Source organism: Saccopteryx leptura, chromosome 2 (genome assembly GCF_036850995.1).
Source record: "Saccopteryx leptura isolate mSacLep1 chromosome 2, mSacLep1_pri_phased_curated, whole genome shotgun sequence".
In the NCBI taxonomy this organism is placed as follows: Eukaryota; Metazoa; Chordata; class Mammalia; order Chiroptera; family Emballonuridae; genus Saccopteryx; species Saccopteryx leptura.
This window is the reverse complement of record NC_089504.1, coordinates 341,255,271-341,281,627: the sequence shown is the minus strand read 5'-3', so window position 1 is coordinate 341,281,627 and position 26,357 is coordinate 341,255,271. Positions and strand designations below refer to the sequence as shown.

At 48.8% G+C, this 26,357-nt stretch overlaps 1 protein-coding gene across 1 annotated transcript in view; it reads right to left on the bottom strand.

The window, feature by feature from the left end:
- Positions 1-22,031, bottom strand: part of UNC45B (unc-45 myosin chaperone B) — a 29,269-nt gene extending 7,238 nt beyond the window's left edge. Inside the window, exons 1-18 of the mRNA XM_066363863.1 lie at positions 21,931-22,031; positions 21,416-21,583; positions 20,840-20,876; positions 19,183-19,358; positions 17,407-17,496; positions 16,085-16,252; positions 15,364-15,532; positions 12,836-13,006; positions 12,455-12,626; positions 10,031-10,331; positions 8,559-8,653; positions 8,248-8,389; positions 7,408-7,548; positions 5,425-5,552; positions 3,902-3,968; positions 2,620-2,733; positions 2,139-2,254; positions 1,147-1,264 (exon numbers count right to left, since the gene is read on the bottom strand). Of these exons, the coding sequence (XP_066219960.1) occupies positions 1,147-1,264; positions 2,139-2,254; positions 2,620-2,733; positions 3,902-3,968; positions 5,425-5,552; positions 7,408-7,548; positions 8,248-8,389; positions 8,559-8,653; positions 10,031-10,331; positions 12,455-12,626; positions 12,836-13,006; positions 15,364-15,532; positions 16,085-16,252; positions 17,407-17,496; positions 19,183-19,358; positions 20,840-20,876; positions 21,416-21,583 (2,373 nt within the window). The 5' untranslated portion in view covers positions 21,931-22,031. The remainder of the gene's footprint in view (positions 1-1,146; positions 1,265-2,138; positions 2,255-2,619; positions 2,734-3,901; positions 3,969-5,424; positions 5,553-7,407; positions 7,549-8,247; positions 8,390-8,558; positions 8,654-10,030; positions 10,332-12,454; positions 12,627-12,835; positions 13,007-15,363; positions 15,533-16,084; positions 16,253-17,406; positions 17,497-19,182; positions 19,359-20,839; positions 20,877-21,415; positions 21,584-21,930) is intronic.
- Between the last annotated feature and the right edge of the window lie 4,326 nt (positions 22,032-26,357).

The window sequence follows — 26,357 nt, the reverse complement described above, 5'->3', positions numbered from 1 at the left end:
AGACAGACAGGATGGGGGAGAGATGAGAAGCATCAATTTTTTGTTGCGGCTCCTTTAGTTGTTCATTAATTACTTTATCACATGTGCCTTGACCAGGGAGCTACAGCAGAGCAAGTGACCCCTTGCTCAAGCCAGCAACCTTGAGCTCAAGTCAATGACCTTGGGCTTCAAACCAGCAACCTTGGGCTCAAGTCAGCGACCATGGATGGGGTCATGTCTGTGATCCCACGCTCAAGCCAGTGACCCTGCTCTCAAGCTGATGAGCCCGCACTCAAACCAGATGAGCCCGCGCTCAAGCTGGTGACCTCAGGGTTTCAAACTTGGGTCCTCTGCATCCCAGTCCGTGTTCTATCCACTGTGCCACCGCCTGGTCAGACATGGTAGCTTTATATCTTTTTACTTTAACAGGTTTTTATGGGTCAAGTTTCCTTCCTACATCAGTGAGAAGATCCAGGACTTAAGTTGAAGAGAAATAGTGAGTCTCACACTAGGCTCTCCCTGAATGCTCAGGAGGGCCACTTGGCCTGGCTACTTCATTCATGAGGAACCTCAGATTTACACTCTTCCGTTACCTCTGATGCTGATCTGCCTACAGGCACAGCAAAATACTCTGGCAGGATGAAAAGGAGAAGGCATGCATTCATCATATGATTACAATGTGTCCTATCATTGGACCCTGAGGCCATCGACATGTTCTGAACTCATTCTACTGTTATAAATTCTGTGACTATTCTGTGAAGAGCACAGTTGTAGTGCAATGCAGTTTCTATGGAAACAGTGGCAGTTCATTCATGTTAACATTTCAAATATTCTAAAGCTGTAACTGTTTTTGTATTTCTTCCATATATATTGAGATATATGGAGCTTCAATAAATGCAAGTGATCTAGCCTTTCTTGGCCTGTAGGAGGTCCTGGTCTCCCATCCTGCTTTGCTATGAGATTAGTTAGACCTAAATAACTCACAGAAATGCTAACTTCTGCCTCATCCAGTGCTGTAATCCAGGAAAGACTCAGAGATTCCTGTGTTCTCTGGCAGAAATGCTACCTTCCTACCATTGTAACAGTCCCTGCTCCCACGCCAGGCCCTGGCCCATGGCCTGACTCACCGTGCCGCTACCACTCCCTGCCCCTAGGCGGAGCCCTCACCTCCTTGTTCACTACCATGTTACACATGCACTCGGTGGCCGCCTGTCGCAACTGGTCATGATTCTCAAACATGTAGTTCTCGATGTCTGGCAAGGCCTTCTCCTTAAAGATCTTCTGCCTAGAGCAGGAGGAAGAGAGGCCCCTGAGTTCTCTGTCATGAACATTCGGGCTGTTTGGCTACCCCGGTGCCCTTTTCTCCACCCTAGCGGTGTCCCGCCTACACCCTCAGCCGGCACGGTCTCCATGGCGTTGATCCTGCCGCAGCTCCAGGAGGGGCACCAGTGGGCATAAACTAAATGACATAGCATAGCATTCTGGTCCCAGGGAGGGGTTCCAGGATGAAAATGTCTCCCAGCTGGAGATGCTCTTGTATAATTGCTGGGGGAAAGGAATCCTCTTTCCCTCTCTTCCTGCAGGATATGAAGGCAAGAAGAAGATGAAGCCATTTCCTGCTGGACGTGAAGAGGAAGCCTTGTGACTGTGAGAGAGGGGAGCTCCCATCGGAGTATCCAGACAACACAGACAGGAAAGGTGCAGAGAGCCAGGCCCGGGACAGCTTTGTAACCCCTGCCTCAAGCTGCACCAGAATCTGAAGTACTTCAGACTTTATTTACACAAGCCAGTAAATTCCCTTTACGCTTAAACCAGTTGGAGTTCAGTTTTCTGCCACTTGGTACTAAAAGAATCTCACCCCAATAAAGTTCACCATGCCCTGCTTCTAAGAAGAAATACACTTTCTCTTCACCATCTTCCTGGGTATCTTTTCACAACTTCAGGAAGAAGAAGAAATACTTGCACAGTCTCCTTTGGCTTGTCCATTCACCACATGGTTTTCCAAGTGCTAATTCAAATCCCTCCCACTGTGTTTCTTCCCACGGCCTTTGATCCTATCCTTGGAGGAAAGCAGTTTTTGCACATCTTATATGTGAAATTTATCCAAACACTTCCTGGGACGCCTCTTTTCACTCCTGCTCCCTCCACGCCCCACTCACCGGAGTCTGTCACTCCGCCCAGACAGATTGGTGAGGCCGAGGAGAGCCTCATAGTTCTGGAGCCCGTCCCTCTGTGTATCCAGGAGTCTCACAAGGGGCCGCACCACCTCATAGACCTGGGGGGGAGGGGGGGAGGAGTGGGTCAGGTGGACACCATGATCCCCCAGTTCCTGACATTTACAGGTGTCCAGGTTTAGAATTTCCAAAGCACTTGTCCACCCATTGTCTGATTTGACCTTAATGATGATCCTGAGAGGCAGGGTCATTTTCTCTACTTTGCAGATGAGCTGAGTTCCCAAGAGGACAGCCCTGTTAGTCACAGGCAGCGCTAAGTCTGGAATCCAGGCCCCTCCAGTTGATTGTCCTCTCTGTGACAGTACCATGCCTCCTCCCAAGCCAGGAGCAGGGTGACAAAAGGAAAGTCCCTTAGGAGCAGAGGAGACTCCTCCCGTTGCCCCATCCCACCCACCCAGATACCCACCCGCTCCCCTGGGAAGGCGATGTCCGGATTGGAAACAGCAGCGATCTTTGCTAGGGCATGGGCTGCCTTCACCTTGCCCACGTCTGTGCCCTCCAAAGCCAGGGGAATCAAGGCCTGCAAGAAATGACACAGTCACTCCTGGGTCACAGACATCCGGAGGCTTCTCTCCCCACCCTCCCTCTCCAGCTGCTGTCTGTCTGTCTGTCTGTCTGTCCCATCAGAACTTCAGGATGACTCTGTGATATAATCAACTCTTGAGCATTATAGAAAACAATTAAATACGTGTTTAATCACAAATGCACTCCTCCTGGTTCCCAGTGCACATCAAAGATTCATCCTCACTCTCCCCACTATCCATACATTCATCTGGCTTTTGGAAAAATAATTAAGTCAATACACTAATTTTTTACTTTCTGCCTAAGTCAAACCTAATCAGAACAGCAGCCATTTGACCCTGGCCAGTGGCTCAGGGGCTAGAGCATTGGCCTGGCATATGGACATCCCTGGTCGATTCCCAGTCAAGACACACAGGAGAAGTGACCATCTGCTTCTCCCCCCTTCCCCTCCTGCAGCTAGTGGCTCATTTGGTTCGAGTGTGGCCCTAGATAATAGCTCCTCTGGAGCGCATCAGCCTCAGGTGTTAAAAATAGCTCAGTACTCAAGCATTGGCCCTAGATGGGGTTGCCAGGAGGATCCTGGTAAGAGCACATGTGAGAGTCTGCCTCACTATCTCCCCTCCTCTCATCTAAAATAACTAACTAACTAAATAAATAAATAATAAAACAGCAGCCATTTATTGAGCACCTGCTATGAGCCAATTCTTTAAGTATATTTTCTCTAATCCTTGTGACAGTCTACAGAGTGGGTGTGTGATTTTTTTCCCACCATTTACAAATAAGGAAACAGTGGCTCAGGGAGATTAAGTCATTTGCCCAAGGTTAGGCAGCTAAGAAGGGGATGAGCAAGGACTGAATAGCAAATCTTCTGTAGCAAAGTCTACAGTCTTCATACCCACATCATTCCTCCTCCCAGTAGCCAGGAGGATAGATGGGGTTCTACAGTAAGATCAGAGAATCAGACAGAAATTGGACTGAAGCCATGGGCACAGACCATATTCCAGGAGGTTGGGTTAGAGCAGAGGAACATTATTCTTGAGCCAGGCAGAGGGTGTGTATGTGTGTGCACACACGTGCGTGCACGCATGTATACACACGCACACAAGTGTGCTCTGCCCCAGTAGAGCACCTTCTAGGATGGCAAGGACCTTATCCTGCCCAATTACCTTGCCACCACCTTGAGCCACAATGGTGCCTCGGTCCTTTGGGTTGTCACACAGTGCCAGGAATACCCTGCAGAGTACAGATACAGGACATTTAATGCACCAGCACACCCTTCCTTCCCAGGCATCAGCTGGCCCCCAGTCGGACCCAGAGAAGCCCCGGGAAGTGCTGCCAGTGCGCATGTGCACCTTGGGGAGTTACTCCCAATAACAGGAGAGGCTGAGGAGGAAGTGAGACCAAGCCAGGCTGCAAAGAGCCAGCTCATCCTCACTGAGGGAGACAGTGAACGGCCACTTGCTGCCTGTGAGCCAGGACAAACACTTTAACACTGAGGCATCCCAGGGCCTCTGCCACCCCGCCCTCGCCTCCCGCTCTGGTCTTACCTAGCACTACTCCAGACTAATTACAGGAAAACCCCAGATCCACTCATTCTTCTTCCATCCTTGGTTCTTTGCATATGCTGTTCCCTCTACCTGGATCTCTTCCCTCCCCTGCAGATGAGTGGCTCTTTTTGTTCCTTCAGGCTGCCTTGAACCGTCACCTCCTCCAAGAGGCCTTCCTGGCTGCCCACCTTCCTACCCAAGCTGGCTGGTTGGATACCACTGTTTGTGCTTCAACCAGCCCTCTGTCTTCCCCCCGTCATAGCACCTGTTGCCTGGTATGGTGACTGACTGTGAGCCTGTTTGCTTCTCCCATCAGGCTGCACAGATACTGTGCCTTTCACCTCTGAAACACCAGGTGCCTCATAAAACTTGAGAACAAGGTGACCAGACGAAGAGTGACCTCCTTCCTCCTGATGCAAACTTCCATTTGTGATGACCTGCCCGCCATGTCACTTTTCTTTTTTTCAATTTTTTTAAAGATTTTATTTATTCATTTTACAATGAAGAGAGAGAGAAAGAGTGGGGGGAGAGAAGCAGGAAGCATCAACTCCCATTGCCTTGACCAGGCAAGCCCAGGGTTTCGAAAGTGTGACCTCATTGTTCCAGGTCGACACTATCCACTGCGCCACCACAGGTCAGTCACTATGTCACTTTTTTTCTTTTTTTACAGAGACAGAGAGAGAGTCAGAGAGAGGGATAGATAGGGTCAGACAAACAGGAACAAAGAGAGATGAGAAGCATCAATCATCAGTTTTTCGTTGCAACACCTTAGTTGTTCATTGATTGCTTTCTCATATGTGCCTTGACCATGGGGCTACAGCAGACCGAGTAACCCCTTGCTCGACCAGTGACCTTGGGTCCAAGCTAGTGAGCTTGCTTTGCTCAAACCAGATGAGCCTGCGCTCAAGCTGGCGACCTCGGGGTCTCGAACCTGGATCCTCCGCATCCTAGTCCGGCGCTCTATCCACTGCGCCACCGCCTGGTCAGGCACTATGTCACTTTTTAATGTCAGTTCCCCTTAGGCTCCTCTCCAAGCCCCCAGCGACTCATTCTTTCATTTACTCCCTGCCATACCTCGCTCCCTGCCCAGCCTCCCGTCTCCAGTCCCCTCCCACCCCAGCCCTAGCCCGCTGCAGCTGCACCTGGCCAGCAACTCTTTGGTCTGGTCGGTGAGGATGGCACTGTCTGCTTTCACCATGCAGGTCAGTGCAGAGATGACACCGGCCTTCAGCAGCCGCTTCACCCGCATGTCTATGAAGTCTTTCTTGTCCTGGGGAGACAAAAGGGTGCCATGGGGAAGGGCCCTTGGCACTGAGCAGAGATGGTTGGAACTAAGATGGTGCGTTTCTGGCTTCTTGTGGTACATTGAATAATGGCCCCTAAAGGTGTCCGTGTCCTAATCCCCAGAACTCATGAATATGTTACCTTACATGGAACAAGGGACTTTGCAGATAGGATTGAGGTAAGGGTCTCGAGCTGGGGAGATAATCCTGCCCTAGCTGGGTAAGCCCGATATAATAACCAGGGGCTCATAACAGGGAGGTAGGAGGGTCAGCGTTAGTAGTCGGACATGTGAGAGCAGAAGGAAAGGGTTGAAGTGATTCAGGGTCACAAGCCAAGGAAGTTGAAAAAGACAAGAAAACAGATTGTGCCCTCAGAGCCTCCAGGAGGAATTCGCCCTACTGATTCCTTGATTTTGACCCAGTGAGACGGATTTTAGATTTCTGACCTCCAGAACTGGGAGATAATAAATTTGTGCCATTTGGGGCAGTTATGTAGGTGGCAATTTGTTGTCACAGTAATGGGAAACTAGTATATTCCTCCAGATTCCCTTTGTGCAGACAAGAGCAGAAGGGATTACAGCAGGTTCTGCTGTTGTGAATATCTGAACAACTCCTTCTTCACTTGCCCTGCCCCTCCCAATACAGAGCCTGAGCAGGTGATGCGGCCAGGGAATCATCGCCAAAGGCTCTTCATTCACAGAGGAGTGAAATTAAAGAGTGATAATCCAAAGAACTAGATGACCCATGTTCATTTTGATTGCAGTTGGTTTTCCATTAGGGTATGTGGCAGGTGGAAGGGTAGGGGGGTGGGCGGCAGGAGTGAGAGGGGCTGGGAGCTGACATAACAATGCATTGGGTTTTGCTGGAAACCCAAAGTCCACGCTAGAGTTAAATAGTCTTTACAGGTAATCCTCAGAGTAGCTGGCAAGTGATTGGCAGTCACAGGCAATCTCTAGAAGCCACACTTGAACTTGACCGCAGCAGCATATGCTGTACACACTTGCTTGCATGAAATACTACCCAGCCTTGGAAAACGATTTGAAGAATGACAAAGCCCTAAGAACACATATAACGTAATTTCTCAAATTGGATACCAAATGATAAGTGCATTCCGATTATAACTATCAAAAGGAAAAAGGTGCATAGAGAGAAGGGAAAGAAAAGCCTCTGGTAGATAAAGTAACACACCCAAATGCCAAGAGTGGTCAGGGGCCATGATGTCGTTGCAAGTGGTTAATTTCTTTACTCCCCACCGTTTTGCAACATGGTTATATTACTCAATCATTTTTAAAATCTAAATGTTTTACTGGCTGGAAATATGATGCGTATATATTCATATGCAAACCACATACAAAATGTACCATTCTGTGCAGGGAATCATAGGGGGAGGGCCTCAAGGGGGTCTGTGACATCCTGACGACTGTTGATCCACGTCCCTCTTTCTCCCACTTTTCCTACTTGGCACCCATATCCCCAAATCCAGATTTCCCAGAAAATAAAAGTCTTGTATGTTGGGAACATAAAATGCAGATAATTTTATGAAATCAACAACATCAGCTGCAAAACGTTCATCATGGCTCTGTTTGTTTTTTCAGGCTACAAATTGTTGGGTTCCTGACTTCCCCCCACCCCCTCCCACCCTCTCCAAGATAGAACATTAAAATAAGAAAAAACATGATCGCCACCTAGTGGAAGAAATTTACCATTCTTATCTTAGGTTTACCTTAATGCCAAATTCTCCTATACACACTCACACAGCACCCTGACATCACAATCTTTTCTTTCGACCTCTCTGGAGGTCTGGTGGCACAGAATCCCACCCCGGGATGTCCCCATCCCCACCTTAGGGTGCTCCTCGGGCACGTGCTGCTTGGAGAACTTGGCAAGCTGTACGAGCTCAGGGACGACCTCCTTGACATCGTAGCTGTTGGTGCAGTTCACCAGGGTGGTGGCCACTGAGTACAGAATGGTCTTGTCGGAGGTCTGGAGGCACGGGATAGGCGTATAGGAGAGTAGAGACAGAATGGAAACTTTAGAACAAACTTCTGCTTCCAAGATGGCTCCCTCACATGGCCCACAAGTTGGTTTGGGCAGAGTATGTGGCTGACACAGCTCAGCTCGGAGAAGTACGAGCAGCACAGAGGGAGAGGAACGGGCCCTGCACTCAGCAGCACCCCTGAAAGCATGGACGAGAGTCCCTGCATACACCCCTGGCTTTGCGCCTCTTTGAAAAGTTCAGGCCAACATACTTTCGCATAGTATGCCTACCTTCCCTGGGGTGGCATGGGATGAGGGCGGGCTGGGTGCCAGGCACCCTCTGGTCTGGCCTGGGCAAACTCTCCTACACTTCCCCCCTTCAGTGATGAAAAGGAAGAGGAGAGAAGTCTGAAAGGGGCTGGAAGGAGAGAGGGGGCCCAGAAGAGGCTCGTTCCTTCAGACCTGTGGCTCCCAGGAAAGAATACCATCCTCTTGTTCCTCTTCCCACTGCCTGGAGGCATGAAGAGTTGCGAGCCCATTTTGTAGTCAGGTAAAATGAGGGCGAGAGAGAGGGAAATGACTGATCCAGGTTTACACGGGGTGTAGAGGGTACTGACAGGATAAGGACCCAGGGGTCCAATTTCTCAGGCTCAGTGAGCCTGAATCCAGATCTTTCCTGAGGTCAGAGGTCAGGGCCATACTTGCCTTGGCCAGCTCAAACATGGCCCGCAGGGCAGGAATGTCCTGGACAAAGTCATCCTTCACATCAGCATCCAGTGTGAGGTAGGCCAGACCCTCCACCGCCCACCGCCGGGTCCGGGTGTCTATGGACGCGTTGCACAGCCACCTGGAATTGGGGAGGGAGGGTGCCGGGGAAGGGAGCCAGGGCTCGGGTCAGGACCGTGGAGCCATTTCAGGATGGTGGGGAGCAGGTGAGGGGCCTTGCACAATGTGCTGTACACTAGGCCACAGGCGAGAGAGAAGGTGACAGGCCTCAGGAAACAGGACCCCCTTACTTGCGACACTGTTTGGCCAGCTTCTCCGTTGACCCTTCAGCAAACTGCCTGAGACCGTAGTCTGTGCCACCTGCAGAGCCGAGCTTACAGAGTCCCTGTGGAGGAGGTGGGACAGGAGACATTTGAAGGATCAGAGACACCAAGGCTTGGGAGCAGTGCCTTGCTCGAACAGGTCCCTCTGGCTGGAACATTTTGCCCTTTTCTTTGCCTGGATAAACCTCTATGTGTACTACAAAACTCAGCTCAGGCATCACCTCTTCTGAGATGCCTTCCCTGAGGCTTCCAGGCAAAGGTAAATGCCCCCAAAGCTGGAGCTTTTTAACCCCTTCCCTCACCGTTTGACCCCACAGATGTTTTGTGTTGGCTATTTTGAAAAATCAACATGAGAAAATATTAATCATACCTGAAACTGCAATGGTGAAACTTGTCAGAGCACAGAAACCATCAAAGAAATGATAGTTTGTGGATAACAAATTCAGATGTACAGAATTTTACTCAGGAAATTTGGACTATTGTTAGAAAAATAAATAAATAAAAAGTCTTCCAGAAGAGAAAACTCACAATGGCAGCAGCTAAAATTAGTTTTCAAAAAAATTGATACAAAAAAAGATCAATGAGCCTGATCAGGCAGTGGCGCAGTGGATGGATCATCAGACTGGGACCCAGGAGACCCAGGTTCGAAACCCCAGGTCACCAGCTTGAGCTTGGGCTCACCAGCTTGAGCACAGGCTTACCAGCTTGAGCGTGGGGTCTCTGGCTTGAGCGTGAGATCATACACATGACCCCATGGTCACTGGCTTAAGCCCAGAGGTCACTGGCTTGAAGCCCAAGATCGCTGGCTTGAGCAAGGGGTCACTCGCTCTGCTGTAGCTCTCCCCTGGTCAAGGCACATATGAGAAACCAATTGATGAACAAATAAGGAGACTAAGGAGCCACAACAAAGAATTGATGCTTCTCATTTCTCTCTCTTCCTGTCTCTCTGTCCCTATCTGTTCCTCTCTCTGTCTCTCTCTCTGTCTCTGTCACACACACACACACACACACACACACACACACACACACACACACACAATAAAAGATCAATGACTCAAATCCTCACTATAATTGTTTACAAGGAAAAGGTCAATGAAAGTAATTTCTGTAAAGTGAAGATAGAAAAATTGAACCAGGTTTGATTGTGCCATACAGAAACTGATTGATGAAACAAACTGAATTTTTGGAGTTGGCTCTAAAAACACTTGCTGAATAAAGCCCATCAGTGTTAGTGCCATTCAGAAGCATGGAGGTGTGGAAGGTTAGACAGCAGGATTCACCATTCTGAATCTATGTTCTCACAGGCTCCTGCATGTCACCCTGCTCCGCAGGGGCCCATGGTGCCCTCAGAGTGTGCTCTGCTCAAAGATAGGGGCTACGCTTCATTCATCCTGAAGTCCCTGATGCCTGGAATGGTGTCTGGTACCGAGCCCACTTACCACCAGTGTGCGAATCTTGATCTTCTCATTTTTGGTGGTCTTGTAGATCTCTTTGAGCAGCGACACGCCATTGGTGATGATGAATGTGGCGCGGCTGAGCTTGGTGGAGGCATGGATGAGGGCCTCCACGGCCACCAGCTGGTCGGCCTCGCGATCTGAGCCACACAGCGCTACCATCATCTCCATCACACCTTTCAGCCCCAGCAGCTGGTTGCCCAGGTCAAAGGGGCCCTGCAGGATCCCTGACACCGTCTGGATGGCAATCACATTCTTGTCCATGTCCTGGGGGTCAAACTTGCCCCTAAAAGGGAAAGCAGGGGTTGGTAAGAGAACTGGACTGGGGTGGTGGGATGGAAAGAGTGTGAGATTTGGGGGCAGACAGATTTGGATTTGTATCCTGGATTCAACACTCATGTGCTCTGTGACCTTGGGAAATTCACCGAACCTCTCTGAGTCTCAACTTCTTGATCTGGAAACTAAGAATAGTAGAACTACTTTGCAGAGTTACGATGAAGGTAAGTGACATAACAGATGTGCCAGGGGTTGTGATCCCCAAGCAGCACTCTCTGAGACAGGGATTGAAATGCAGGAAGTTTATGAGGGAGAGCTCTTGGGATCAACACCTCTTGAGGAAAATAAGAAAGCAGGATTGGACATAGGAAGATGTTGGGCTGCACGCATCCTGACAAAGCCTCAGCCTGTGAAGAGTTCTAGAGCTGAGACACCCAAAGTTGTTCCACGCTGAAGTGAGGGACAAGTCATTGGATGCTAACTACCTTGGAAAGGATGAAGCAACTGTCCTCAACTGAGACAAGTCCTGAAGAGAGGTGACAGGTGAGAAATGTCAGCCACCAGGCTTCCCAGCAGCTGGAGTGTCTGGTGGGTACAACAACCACAACACAGAAGGACCTCGTGATGCCTGGCGCACTGCATCTCTCTGCAGTGTGGCTGAGTCGCAGCGGAGCCTGAACCAGTCACTCCCCTGTCCGCTCCCGGGCCCTTCCCCTATCAGGTGAGGGTGTGGGCTGCAGGCCAAATCTGAGAAGCTGAGAATGGTTTTCACTTTTTTTTTTTTTTTTAAGTGAGAGGAGGGAAGGTAGTAATACAGACTCCATAGGGGCCTTACCAGGATCCACCCGGCAAACCCTGTCTGGAACCAATGCTCAGACCAACCGAGCTATCCTCAGTGCCCAGGGCTGATGCTCGAACCAATCGAGCCCCTGGCTACGGGAGGAGAAGAGAGAGAGAAGGGGGAGAGGAAGGGGGGAGAAGCAGATAGTTGCTTCTCTTGTGTGCCCTGATCAGGAATTGAACTCAGAACCTCCATATGCCAGCCCAATGCTCTATCCACTGAGCCACCAGCCAGGGTCGATTTTTACATTTTAAAGGTTAGTTAGTTTGCTTATGTGCAGTAGAGACCTACCTGTCCCACAAAACCTAAAATATTTATTCTCTGGCCCTTTACCAGAAAAGCATGCCAAACCCTGGAATGGACGAAGGAAAGGAGAGTGAAGGCAGGGTCTTTACCTTCCCAAGACTCATCCGGATGCTTTTTAAAAATGCAACTTCCTGAGCCACACCCCAGACAACCGAGTCAAGGGCAGGTTCCAGAAATCTGAATCTTATACAAGCATGAGGGTCATTGAAATAAAAGATTAAAACGTCATGTAGCAGTGGGAGGAGAAGGGAGAAGACACATAAAGAGAAAAAGACACAGAGGGAGCACTTGAGTCACGACGGTGATGGAGTGGCAGTGAGAAGACCCAGGAACTCCAGCAGCTGAGGGCCCAGCCCCCGTCTAGGCCTCTCTAAGGCCACACAGTTCTTAATCTCGACAGAGCCCGGTCTCCCTCCTTGACAAGCTAAGGTCTGTTTCTTTCAACTGTAGGAAACTGTGGTAGGCCTAACGTATGTCCAAAAATATTTTGACATACCTCCCTGCAAAAGGTAGAACCTAATTCTTTCCTCTTAAACACAGACTAGACTTAATGACTTGCTTCTAGTGAATGGGATACAGTGGGGGTGGTGTTGTGTGACTTCTGAAGCTAGGTTGTGGAAGGCATTGCCACTTCCACCTTGCTCTCTCTTGGAGCACTCAGAAGCCAGCTACCATGAGGAGAGGTTTATACAGGGAAGAATCAAAGCCTCCTGCCAACAGCCAGCACTAATGTGCCAACCATGTGGGGCGCCATCTTGGAAGCAGATCTTCCAACCTCAGTCAAGCCTTCAGATGACTGCAGCCCAGGCCAACATGAGACAGTAACTTCAACAGAACCCCAAAGCCAGAACCACCCAGCCGAGTCACTCCCAAATCGCTGTCTTATTATAATAAGTGGTTACTATTGCTTTGAGCTGCTAAGCTTGGGGGTAATTTGTCCTACAGCTAATGCAGGGGCCGACCCACAAGGCCTCCAGGAAACTCACGTGATGTACTCCTCACAGATCTTGCGGAAGTGATCGCGCTCCGGGTCACAGAGCAGGTCGTCATAGAGCTTGTTGATGAGGATGGAGGCCAGCATGCGGGTGTTGTCTGTCAGGGGCAGGCAGGATGGAAGATCTGGAACCTGCCCCACCACCTTCAGGATCTTCCTCAGGCCTGAGGGACAGATGGCAGCGGCTCTGTCATCACAAACATTCCCCTCCGCCATTCAGACCCTAGTACGCTAATGCTCCTTCCTGCCTTTTCATTTGGGACTAAAGACTTCTCCCACACAAGAGCCAAGTCTCTTCCACCTCCTACTCAGTGCAAGGTCCCCTGGGCCCACTGGAAAGGCTGGAGCAAACCCCGGCCCCACCCAGACTCACCGTTATCTACCACGTAGATGGTACGTGAGTTGTCGTGAACGGAGAGGTCTTTCCTGGGGACGTTCTTGTTGAGCAGGTTGAGGGCCTGATCTCTGCCCTGACCAGACACCTTCTTACTGACCAGCATGTCGAGCAGGTGACTGGTGATCTGTTTCAGGTCCTTCTTGGTGTCTGAGGAAGGAGAAAACAGGGATAAATGGAGAGGACGAGGGAGCCTCGGGCATTTAGGACCAGGAATGAAAGAATCTTCTAGAAGGGCTCTGGAAATATCAAATCTACTGCTTTTTGGCTACTGGAATTTCCCAGGGGAGTATAGTACTGCCCTTCTCACTAAAAAAAAGGTGGGGGGAATCCTTGGACGATATTTGGGGATCCTCCACCCACTCTGAGCATTGACCTCTATGACGTCCCTTTCCATCCTTGAACAGCACTGGTTCTTAAAAACCTCTCCATTCCAGGTAAAGATTGGCAGCAATCCAGGGATGCTTTGTGTAGTTTTTTTGTTTTTGTTTTTGTATTTTTCCGAAGCTGGAAACGGGGAGGCAGTCAGACAAACTCCCGCATGCGCCCGACAGGGATCCACCCGGCACGCCCACCAGGGGGCGATGCTCTGCCCCTCGGGGCGTCGCTCTGTTGTGACCAGAGCCATTCTAGCGCCTGGGGCAGAGGCCAAGGAGCCATCCCCAGCGCCCGGGCCATCTTTTGCTCCAATGGAGCCTCGGCTGCGGGAGGGGAAGAGAGAGACAGAGAGGAAGGAGAGGGGGAGGGGTGGAGAAGCAGATGGGCACCTCTCCTGTGTGCCCTGGCCGGGAATCGAACCCAGGACTTCCGCACGCCAGGCCGACGCTCTACCACTGAACCAACCGGCCAGGGCCGCTTTGTGTAGTTTTTAATAAACTGATTTAATAAAATGTTTTTCAGGAGGGAAATTTATACTCCTTACAGACATCTCGCTCCCCACAGGTGCAGGTAGGCGGGGAGCCTGAATTCAAGCCTCTCGTCTGGGAAGCCAGGACCTCCCCCCTGCCCACTGGGAATCATAAAAGACAAATGCATTTTCCTGCTTTGCTCTGTCTGACCTCTCTGAGACTTGGAGACTTTTGTTCTTATTCTAGGTTGGAGCCCAAAGGCAGGCAGGCAGAAAGGAAAGCTTCCCAGACCATGTCATAAATAAATGATAAGAGAATGAGGCTCTCTAACCAGAGAAGGAAAGACGAAAGTGGACATGACAGCTTGTTTTCAGATAAAGGTATGTCATGTGAGGTAACAGACTTATTCTATAAGCCTGCAGGGGGCAAAATTGGGACCAGAGGTGGGTGGATGCCACAGGGAGATAGATTTGAAATCAATACATAGAATTTTTTAGCAGAGATATTTACTAGCTCGCTACCTCGCAAAGAAGGTATGTAGTATTAACATAATGGTCAATGAAGAAGAAAACACAAAGCTATCTGTAGTCAAATTTCAATTTTGATACATAGATATTTATCTGGCTAGAGAGCCAAAAGGTTATCTGGAAAAGTGATTACAGGGTTTTTGTCATCTTTACATAGTTCTAAATTTTCCCAAATTTCTCCAATAAGCCTCTGTTTCTTTTTAAAACTGTAGTAAACTGCCTGACCTGTGGTGGCGCAGTGGATAAAGCGTCGACCTAGAAATGCTGAGGTCGCCAGTTCAAAACCCTGGGCTTGCCTGGTCAAGGCACATATGGGAGTTGATGCCTCCAGCTCCTCCCCCCTTCTCTCTCTCTCTCTCTCTCTCTCTCTCTCTCTCTCTCTGTCTCTCCTCTCTCTCCCTCTCTATCTCTCTCTCTCTCCTCTCTAAAAATGAATAAATAAAAAAATAAAATAAAATAAAAATAAAAATAAAACTGTAGTAAACTATACATAAAATAAAATGATCATTTTAACCATTTTGAAGCATACAGTTCCATGGTTTTAAGTACATTCACATTGTTGTGCCACCCTCATCACCATCCATCTCTAAAACTTCTCCACCTTCCCAAACAGAAACTGTACACGTCAAATAACTCTTTGTTGCCTCCGACCCAGCCCTGGCAGCTGCCACGCTGCTCCCCCTTTCTCTGAGCGTGACAACTTTAGAATCTGCATGTACGGGGAATCATACTGTACTTGTCTTTTTGTGACTGACTTATTTCACTTAGTATAATGTCCTCAAGGTTCATCCATGTGGTATCATGCGCCAGAATTTCCTTTCTTTTTAGTAAAAGGCAAAAAATTTATGCGATTTGAAGAGAAACCAGAGTATTCCTTTCTTTTTAAAGCTGAGTAAATATTTACTACATACTGTTTATCTACTCATCTGTTGATGGACACCTAGTTTGCTTCTACCTTTAAGTTACTGTACATAACACCGCTCTGCATCTGTTACTATTACAAGCAGAAAATAAGTATGAAAATAAAAGCAGGCCACCTCCCCCTACAAGCAATTCCCAGTCCGAGTTGGTAACTGACTCTCCGTAGCCCTCCCCCCCCCACCAGAAACCAGACCTGAAGACTGTCCCCTACCTAGAACCAAGGCCTCCTCTTTCCCTCGATGCTCCCGCTTGTCCTCCCCCGACAGAGAGTCAGTGATGGTCTGGAGCAGGTTGCAGACAGCCAGAGACATCTCCTCATTCTCCACTGCCATGAGGCTACAGATTCGGTCTATGCGGACTGCATGGAGAATCACTGTGGCCTAGACCCCCACAAACCGCAGTCAGCTCTGTGCCCCTCCCTTCCAGCTGCCATGCAGGTTAGGGAGTTGGAAATAATCACCTCATGCAATAGGAACATATGCCCAGGGAACCAGTGCCTTATGGCCCATGGTCTGGGAATGCCCTTGACACAAGCCATGCCCCTTTCCAGAGGTTTAGAGCCACTGACCACAGGGAGTCATTGAGCCTTTGTCATGTGGTGAGTTCACATTGAGACGCGCGGTAAGTGTAAAATACACACTGGATTTTGAAGATTTAGTATGAAAAAGTGTACATTCTCATAGCCTTTGCATTCAGCTCTTCCTTAGAAAACAAATGTTAATAAACTTATCGTTGCATAGACCCATTTTCAGCTCAGAGGGAAAACAGAAAAGCAATCTCTGTGGAATCTGGGACCATACAACCAAAGTTGGAGGGGACATTTTAGACTTTGTATCAGGGTCTGTTTGGGACAGCCACACCCTGCCCACGTCACCCTCCAGGTCTTCCAATGGGCAGCTATTCATGCCAAACGCCCCTCACCGGGCCCTCACCCTAGCGCGGTGGCCACTGCACATGGCCGACAGGGTCCGCACCGCAGCCAACACCAGCTCAACCCTCTTAGTGTCCATCAGCTGCAGAAGCAGGGCCACACCATTGTTCTGGAAGATCTTTTCTGCCCCTGCTTCTTCTCGGCCCAGTACAATGAGGTTGTTGGCAGCCTGAAAGAGGGAAGAGACGATGAAGGTCAGGAGGGAGGTTTGGCTCCTGAGGTCTTGGCCATGGGCCAAATGCAGGGTCTGGCTTAAGAACCGGGTCTTCAAAACATCTTTATTTTTTTTTTGCCCTATAATCTAACTCCTGGAAACATAGCCCAAGAACATAATTCAAAAGAAAGACACGGTAATTTGCATAAAGCCCAAGTTGATGAAACATATTGCAGTCATTAAAGACAGAAATAAAAAGACTACCGAGCAAATTGGAAGAAAAAAAACAGTGGTAAGCAGAAGCAGAATCGTAAGTTTAACTTTGCACTTATATTAAAATAAAACTGTGTATATGGCCTGACCAGGCAGTGGTGCAGTGGACAGAGCGTCGGACTGGGATGCAGAAGGACCCAGGTTCGAGACCCCGAGGTTGCCAGCTTGAGCACAGGCTCATCTGGCTTGAGCAAAAAGCTCACCAGCTTGGACCCAAACTCGCTGGCTTGAGCAAGGGGTTACTCAGTCTGCTGAAGGCCCATGGTCAAGGCACATATGAGAAAGCAATCAATGAACAACTAAGGTGTCACAATGAAAAACTGATGATTGATGCTTCTCATCTCTCTTTGTTCCTGTCTGTCTGTCCCTATCTATCCCTCTCTCTCTGACTCTGTAAAAAAACAAACAAAAACAAACAAACAAACAAAAAAAACTGTGTATATGTATGTGTTTATGGATAAGGACTTAAAAAAGGTAGAGAAGTGTTAAATTAATTGAACGAAGAGGCCATTAGACCAAGGTGGTTTTAGTGCCTTCACAGCCTACCTAAGCCAACCAAAACCTAAGCCTGTAAGCTTCAAGGTTAAGAAGTCCAAACTTAAGAACAACCAATCACAGCCAACTAGGCTTTCCCAAATTATACACTGCTTAAACTATAGCCAATCAAATAATTTCCTTGCTTTGCTTCTACCTGTTTTCTTTGTCTTTGCCCTAGCTCTGGTAGGGTGGAGCTCTCCTAACCACTTCCTGTTTTGACATTGCCTGATTCAAGTTGATTTTGCCCACCCTGGCCAGATAGCTCTGTTTGTGGGCGCATCATCCCTATTCATAAAGGCTGTGGATCTAATCTCTGGCCAGGGCACAAATAAACTCTTGAAAGTGTTAATATGCCTCACCTTCTCCAGCCTATCAGCTTCCGTGTTTTCGTCCAGGAGGATCTCAAACATCTTCTGCACCCTGGAGTCTGTGGAGAACTGCACATTGAGCTGAGGAAGGAGGAGGGAGTGGGGAAGGAAGGAGGCAGAGGTCCACATTTCAGTTGTCTTCACATGAAGTTCATCTCCATAAATAGCTGGGCTCCTGCACTGTTATTCATTCATTCATTCATTCAATAAATGTTTACTGAACATCTACTATGTGCCAGGCACTGTTGTAGATGCTTAGATGCTAGGGATAGGATGACTAACAAAATCAAGTCCTTGCCCCACAAAGCTTACGATCTAGTTACATTCACTATCCCATTTGGTTATCGCTAGTCTTGGAAGGCAAGGGGTCATCACCCCAATTTTGGAATGTAGTATACAGTCAATTGTTAGATATTTAAATATGTACTGAAATAGAAACATGCCTCCAGGATCAGAAATCTGAAGCAGTTTTAAAGTAGCTCCTCAAGCAATTAAAACCACTATTTAGGCCCTGGCTGGTTGGCTCAGTGGTAGAGCGTCGGCCTGGTGTGCAGAAGTCCCGGGTTCGATTCCCGGCCAAGGCACACAGGAGAGGCGCCCATCTGCTTCTCCACCCCTCCCCCTCTCCTTCCTCTCTGTCTCTCTCTTCCCCTCCCGCAGCCCAGCCGAGGCTCCATTGGAGCAAGGATGGCCCGGGCGCTGGGGACGGCTCCTTGGCCTCTGCCCCAGGCGCTAGAGTGGCTCTGGTTGCAACAGAGCGACGCCCCAGAGGGGCAGAGCATCGCCCCCTGGTGGGCGTGCCGGGTGGATCCCGGTCGGGTGCATGCGGGAGTCTGTCGGACTGTCTCTCCCCGTTTCCAGCTTCAGAAAAATACAAAAAAAAACCCACAAAAAACAAAAAAAACCACTATTTAGATGTCTCATCCCTCACAATGTCTCATCCCTCACAACCCCAAACCCACTGCTCTGAAGCTTCCATAAAATGGCCACATTAATCATCATCTCCCATTGCACCAGCTCCTTCTGTACCGCCCACTACCTTGTTGTGCTGGTCCACACTCCCTCCTATTTCCATCCTGGCCTTTAGGGGAGGAAGGGGTCTCTCATACACCGCCCCTTCTTTGATCACTCCCTAGTTTGCATTTCCTCAGTCCTGCATCTACATTCTGGACAGTGGTCCCACCGGGGGCCCCACCATGGGGCTGCCCCAGGCACACAGGAGTTACTGAGTCTTAGAGCCAGGAGCTGAGTGATCGGTTATCCTCCTGCTCCTAAGAGGGGAAACTGACACCCCGGGGGGTCCCTCAGAAAATCGGTAGCTGAGGCAGGACAAGGTTACTGGATTCCTCACCTCTGGTCCAAGTTCTTCCCACTTGACTCTATTTTCCTAGAAAAGATTTCCTGTCCTACCCGCTCCTGACTCCCCTCTATCTGCCACCAATCCCCTTCCCCTGTTCCTAGGTATCTCATGCTGCTTTTATCCTCCTAGAAAGAGGAAAAGTTGCAATTTTAAAAACCCCAGCACCTCCATCTGGAATGTAAAAGATCCACTTTCTAATCTGGCTGCCTCGAACCCTTACACAAGCATCTCTGACCACTCACAGACAGTGTACCCGCTCGGCTGTTCTGCGGTACCTGCCTGTGCCACGTTTCCGCTCCATCCAAGTGTGTGGAGGTAGGGCTAAACTTGCAGTGATGTCCTGCTTCTCTAACCTGTCCCTCCTAGGAATGTGGGGAGGTGGGAATGTGGGAAGCGGTCAGGTTCACCTTCTCCTGGATACTAGTATTGAGCCTCCGCAGGGTCTCCTGGAAGTTCTGGTTCCGTGGCTCGAGGGTGGCACAGCGCTGCACGTCCTTGAAGGCCTGGTCCAACTTCCCCAGGTGCTCCAGTGCCTGGCATCGCCGATACAGAGCCTTGATGTCCGAGGAGTTGATGTCAATGGCTAGCAAGGGCGACAGACAGGGCCTTAGGGGGCCGGGCTGTAGACCACCTTCCTTTCTGCTTGCCACTACCCTCACCTCTTCCTTAGAGATTACCCACTGATGTGGACTATCTGGCGCAAGTCTTGCCTTTGGTAGGGTGAGTGTAAAAACCACAGTCTTAAGGTTGGAAGGGAGTTTAAAGGTCATCTTGTCCAACTTTTGATGCTCCAGAATCTGCTACATGATGATCCCTGCCAAGAGTTCATCCAGCTGGTGCTTGCATACCACAAGCAGTGGGGAGCTTTCTCCTTCTCAAGGCAGCCAGGCAGCTCCATCGTAAAGCCCTTCCCTTTTCCTACCTGAAATAGATCTCTCTGTAACTTTGCCCTTTTGTCTTAAGTTCAGCCCTGGAACCCGTGAGAGGAAATTCAATCTTTTTTTCCTTGTGACAGCTTTTGCTTTTTAGGGATTTGGAAGGCAGATCTCTGTCCCACCGGGGAGTTGCCTTTTCTGAACTAAAAATTGCCACTTCCCTTGACTGCTCTTTACAGGATGTGTTGCCAGTCCCCTCCCCAGCTGGGCCTCCCCTCTTCTGAACTTATTCCAGGCTATGTGTTTCTCCTAAAAGAATGGTAACCAGATCAAAACCCAGCACAGATCTGCCGCCAAGAGAAGTCTTTACATTTTAATCATGCATTTAAAAGAATATTAACTTACTTATGCTTTTTATTTATGTTTATTTCTCCTAGTGTCTGTGAAACAGGTTAGTGCCTCCTTCTTCCCCAGAAGAAGCCAGGCCCCCAGGGAGTGCACTGGGCTGAAGGACCTGGTTCTAGGATCCCCGTGAGAATATCCTAATTTACAACAAAGGGGTATGTGTGTCATTACCATGACAAAGATTTCCAGGGGCGTAGTGGACAGAGTATTGAGCTGGGATGCTAAGTACCCAGGTTTGAAACCGGAGGTCACCAGTTTGAGTGTGGGCTCATCTGGTTTGAGTGCAGGCTCACTCAGCTTGAGCGTGAGATCATAGACATGACCCTATGGTCATTGGCTTGAACCCAAGGTTGCTGGCTTGAGCAAGGGGTCACTCGGCTGGAGCCCCCCAGGGTCAAGGCATATATGAGAAAGCAATCAATGAATAACTAAGGTGCTGCAACGAAGAATTGGTGCTTCTCATCTCTCTCCCTTCCTGTCTGCCTGCCTGTCTCTCTCTCTCTCTCTCTAAAAAACAAAACAAAACAAAATAAAGAACACAAACAAACAAGAAAAGATTTCCAGAAGCAATCTCTTAAGAAAAGAAACCACTCCAGTGCTCCTTTTGGCAGCACATATACTAAAAGCCTACTCCAACTCTCTCTAGGGGTGCATGGCACAAAGGAAGTCCCGCCCACAATGTCTAGGATGAAGTTTACTCAATTTGTAACTCCTTGAGTGTCAAGAGCCTTTTAGACAAAAGAGGGATGCAGAGTGGGGGCAGTGGTGAAGGAGGGTGGCCCACCTCTTGAGGCATCTGAAGCCGCCTGCACATAGCTCTCCTGAGAAAGAGAAGGAAAGAAGACTTGGTTAGTATGGGCCCAGTGCACAGACAGCCTGAGAGGGTCCCCATGGGAAAGGAGAGCCCTTGCTGGGAGCTGTCAGAAGCCCAGGCAGGGGACGGCCCCTCACTGGCCGTGCGAAGTGGGCCAGCTTTGGCATCAGGCCAACTTGGGTTTGACTTTGGGCTCTGCTACTAACTACCTGAGAGATCTTGGGCAATTTATTGAACCCTCCGAGCCTTGAGATAAGAATTATCTGCAGTATGTGCATGACAGCAGCTGCCTCACCTGCTGTTATCAAGATGTCACACAATGACACATGAAAAGCCCCTGGCTTGATGCCAGGTCCCGTCTGGGGGAGACAGGAGTGGGTCAGGCAGTGGGTCTAGGAAAGCAGAGAAAGAGGCCCTTCTCCAGCCTGAGGGTTCAGGTGAGAGGACTGGGGTGATGGAGGATGGATGACACCTATCAGGACGAGGGATCTGCCTCCACGCCCCTGCATCCCAGCCCGGCCCTCAGCCCCCCGCCCTGCCCCGGACCGTTTTCAGGCCACAGGCCGCCCGGTTCCGATAGAGCGTGGCCAGCAGGGCCTTATCCTTGGCCAGCTTCAGGGCCTGGCTGTAGCTCTTTGTCGCAGCCTTGTACTCCTGGAGCTGGAAGAGCCGGTTCCCTTCCTCCTTCAGCTGCACAGCTTCTGCCTCCGCCATCTGTCGGGACAGAACAGCTCTGTCTGGCCATCAGACCCAGGGCTGAACTCCTGGCTCGAGGTCTGGAGCTCCAGGGTCCCCTCCCACCAGAATGGAAGGCGAGGATTCTACCTGGAAGGCCCCTGCGCCCAACACCCCCAAATCCTTTACCCAGAAGAACATTACAGCATTTGTTCGGAGCATGGCCCGTGTTGAGGGGGTCTCAGAGTCCCTGTGCCTCCCTCTCTGTCCCTCTCAGCTGAGCAGGTGAGGCCCCCGCGCCAAAGGCCTGAACTCTCTTTGCAGACCTTAAAAGTTCTTGCCGGTCCCCCTTTTCCCCAGACCAAGAAACATTTCTACTGGCTCACTTTTTCACAAGGATAATGCTCTCGGTCTGTCTTCCTGTGACACAGCTCCTCCAAGCTCCGGTGTGAACCCTCAGCCAGCCAGCCTCAGTCTGCCCCTGCCAGCCCCAACCCAGGAGACTTTATCTCCCCTGCCCATGGCTCCAGACCATATTTGGCCACAGGGGCAGGTGCCCCTGGAGTCTGTCATTGATACTCAGAGCCTTCCTCCTCCCCAGACTGGACAGTCAGTACCACGTGGAGGTGCTGACTAACTTCTGCCCCAGCACCCTGCTCAGGGGCAGTCCTGGGGGCTCAAGCACTCATACCCCAAAGAGTGAGAGAAAAATCCAGAAGGTACGGGCACCCCCCAGCAAATCCCCTTTCCTAAGCACAGCTAAATTGCCCCTCTCCACCTCCATCCCAGACAAACAACCTCCTCTCCCTCCCCCACCACAGCTATTTTGGGAGCAGAGTGACAGCTGAAGAGTTGACAAACTTGGATACACAGAGCAGCTGCCCAGGCCCCAGAGGAACTGGAGACTTCCAGAAATGCCCTTCTGGAGGGAGGAGAGAAGAGGGAGGAAGGCTCCTTCCCCTCTTCCGCTTGTCCACAACTCTCCTGCCTCTCTGGCCTTTGCGTGTTGAAAATATCCTTGCTTTACAGAAAGACCGGCAGACTTGTTAACTCAGTTTAATGTAAGTGGGTTCCGTTTTGATCTGCACGTCTTCTCCCTATTTGTAATGCGTGGATAGAAGCAGCCCGCCTCCTGTGTGGCTGGGAGCTCCCTGAGGATGGGCTCTGTGACTCCCCCAGCAGATGGCTATCTCCTAGGGCAAGAGCTGGGTCAGCCTGGGAACTCCTCAGGACCAAGGACTGTACCCCTATCCGACTGGGAACTCTGCTGGGACAAGCTGAGTGTCCCTCATCAGAAAGAGGTCATTCTGCGATAAAAACAAACAAACTATGTGTTCACCACCAGAGAGGGTCTCCCTCTGGGGAGGGGCAGGAATTGTTTCTCCCCATCTGACTGATGGTTCCTGAAGCAAACTTGTGAGGTTGTCCCCACTTGGACTCAGAACTCTCTTGCCTTTCACCATCTCCAAACCTGGGCTGTGAGCTCCCTGTCTGAGGGCAAGAATAGCATCTCATGCAGTTTGACTTCCCCTGCTGCACAGCCTGGCAGAGCCAGGGCCCAATGTGTGTTTTCTGAAGGGATAAATAGATGAATGAATGGGGTCTTCATGCTGAGACTTTGTTTCACTTACCACCATTGTGCCCTCCTTCCTATGTATCTTCAAATTTACCTGACCCAGGGTGAGAAAGTCACTGAAGAAAAAGCATAAGTGGGTTAACCACACTACATTCTGCTTCTGGCTCTGTGACCTTGAACACACAGCTACGACCCTGGACAAGTTCTATTGCCTTGCTGGACACAAGGCCCAGCCCTGATGCCCTGACGCATGTTTGTCTAATATATATATATATATATATTTTTTTTTAACTAAATAAATAAATGGATGGATGGGTGGATAGATGAATTCCCTGAGCTCACAGTGGCCCAAACCCGGGGCCCCTTTGTGGGGCAAGTGCTCTGTAGCAATGAGGTAATACGATAAAGGATCCTGCCATTGGCAGAGAACTGCTGTTCTGTCATTTTAGGTTCAATGAATTCCAGATTTAAATCCTGATGCAGGAATTCATTCCACAAGCATTTCTTAAGCATCCACTATGGCCCAGGAAATTAATGATCACAAAAACAGAGATCACTCATGAGGACAAAATCTATTTTGTTCACTTATATATTGCAAGCGCCTATAATAGTATGTGGTTGTAATATGTGCTCAATAATATTTGTTAAATAAATGGATAAATTATTCCATAATTATGCAATTTTAAATTTGAAGAATTCCTGGATATTTTTAAAACATGTATTAGGGAAACATGACATCATTTTAGAGAAGGTTTCCCTGAGTAGATAATTAAAGGAGTTAATATATGGAGAGTTCCTAGAACAATTCCTGATAGAGAGTAGGTGCTTTATGTACATGTTGAATGAATGAATGAATGATGAATGAATATTCAAGACAAGACCTGAAGGATGAGAAACTTCCTGTATTAGTGTGCTGGAGCTGCCTTAACAAAATACCATCAACTGGTGGCTTAAACATCAGAAATTAATTTTTTCACAATTCTGGAAGCTAAAAGTCTACGATCAATATGCCATCAGGGTTGGTTTCTGATGAGACTTCTCTTCCTGATTCATAGACAGCCAACTTCTCACTGTGTCTTTACCTGGCCTCTTCTCTGTGTGATTGCACAGAGTGAGAGCTTTGGTGTCTCTTTGTCTGCTTATAAGGACACCTGTCTTATGGAATCAGAGTCCCATCCTTATGACCTTCCTTAACCTTTATTACTTCATTATAAGGCCTTTCTCCAAATACAGTCATACTGGGCATCAGGGTTTCAATGTATGAATGGGGGGGCACAGTTTAGCCCACAGCAGTTCCAGACACAGAAAACTGCCTGGGCAGAAGCCCTGGTGCAGGAAGGACCATGCCTCAGAAGAAGTAAGAAAAAAACCCAGAAGGATTTTATCTTAAAGAGAGAGGAATGGTGCCCTGACTGGGTGGCTCAATGGGTAAAGCACTGCCCCAGCACATTGAAGGTAGCAGGTTTGATCCTAGGTCAGGGCACATGCAAGAAGCAATCAATGAGTGCACAACTAAATGGAACAACTAAGTGGAAAAATGAGTTGATGCTTCTCTCACACACACATACACACAAATCAGTGGAAAAATTTTAAAGACAGAGTGAGAGAGAGAGAGGAATGGCTTCCCGGTCAGGTAGCTCAGTTGGTTGGAGCATTTCCCAGATAGGCCAGGGTTGTGGGTCAGATTCCTGGTCGGTGCACGTGCAGGAGTCAGCAAAGGAGAAGCTGGCCGATGAATGTGTGAATCGGTAGATCAGTGAATCAATATTTCTCTCCTTTTCTCTCTCTCTTTTAAAATAAATATTAAAAAAAATTTTTTAAAGAGACAAAGGAGGCCTGACCTGTGGTGGCACAGTGGATAAAGAGTCGACCTGGAATGCTGAGGTCGCCGGTTCAAAACCCTGGGCTTGCCTGGTCAAGACACATATGGGAGTTGATGCTTCCTGCTCCTCCCTCCTTCTCTCTCTCTTTCTCACTCACTCTATCTCCTCTCTAAAAATTAATAAAAGAAAAATTTAAAAAAAAAAAAAAAAAAAAAAAAAAAAGAGACAAAGGAATGGCTGGAGAGGCATGGCTGCATGGACCATTATAAGGAGTTTGAATTTTTTTTCCTGCATATAATAGGAACCCCTGCAGGGTTTTAGGTGAAGAGAACCAGACCAGATTTTTTGGTTTGAAATCATCTCCCTGGTTGCAGAGTGGAGAATGCATGGGAAGAGGCGAGCAAAGAGGGGCTGTAGGAAACCATGGTGACTCCGAGCAGTGTGGCAGTGGAGATGGGGAGAACAGATTCATGACAGGTTAACAGGGCGGAACTGACAGAGCTTGACACTGCCTGGATGTGAGGGGCGCGGGAGAGGAGAGCTGACAAGGCAGAACCCAGGTTTCCGGTCGGAGCACTCGTGTTCTGCATTCTTCAGCTATAATATGGGGAGAAGGGTTGCTGTCAGGATTAACAGTTATACGAGCAAAGCACTTAGAACATTGCTGTCATTGTCATTATTGTTATTGATTTACAGTGTTGAGAACTATAGACACTTTCTGCTTTTGTGTTCATCAAATATTATTAATTGATTTGCTCCATTTTAGAAATAATAATAAGGGGGAAGGGAGTAAGGGGAGAGGGTAAAGGAGGTTAAATATATGGTGACAGAAGGAGACTAAAATTGGGTGATGAGCACACAATGCAATATACAGATGGTGTATTATAACATTGTACACTTGAAACATATAATCTTATTAACCAATGTCACACCAATAAATTTAATTTTTTAAAAGACTGATTTATTTCCGAGTGGGTAGTTATAGTGACTTTTATTTTAGTCTTTTTTTATTCATATAGTCTATTTTTTCTAAATAAATGTGTAATAAAAATACAGTAAAAGTCATTTTTTCAAATAAAAAAAAATAGTAATTTCTACCCTCAACCCAATATAGCCTCTGGCTTTGTAAGTCACTCCCTACACGGTGCTGCCTGGAGCCTATTCGTTCTTCTGTCATTTTCTGTCTCTTGTGATCCCAGGGAAAATCAACTGCTCAGAGCCTTGATTTCCCCATCTACAAAGTGGGACAAGAATTCTTGTTCAGAAGAGACAAAAGGCTGTTTGCATTCTGCAAGGCACTGGGAGGGATTGAACGTGGCTGCCCCATGGCAGGTGGTAGAGGTGGGTAGACCCATTCCCAAGACCGGAGGCGCGGCGCGGCGTGACACTTTTCCTCCGCAACACCAGAGGGCAA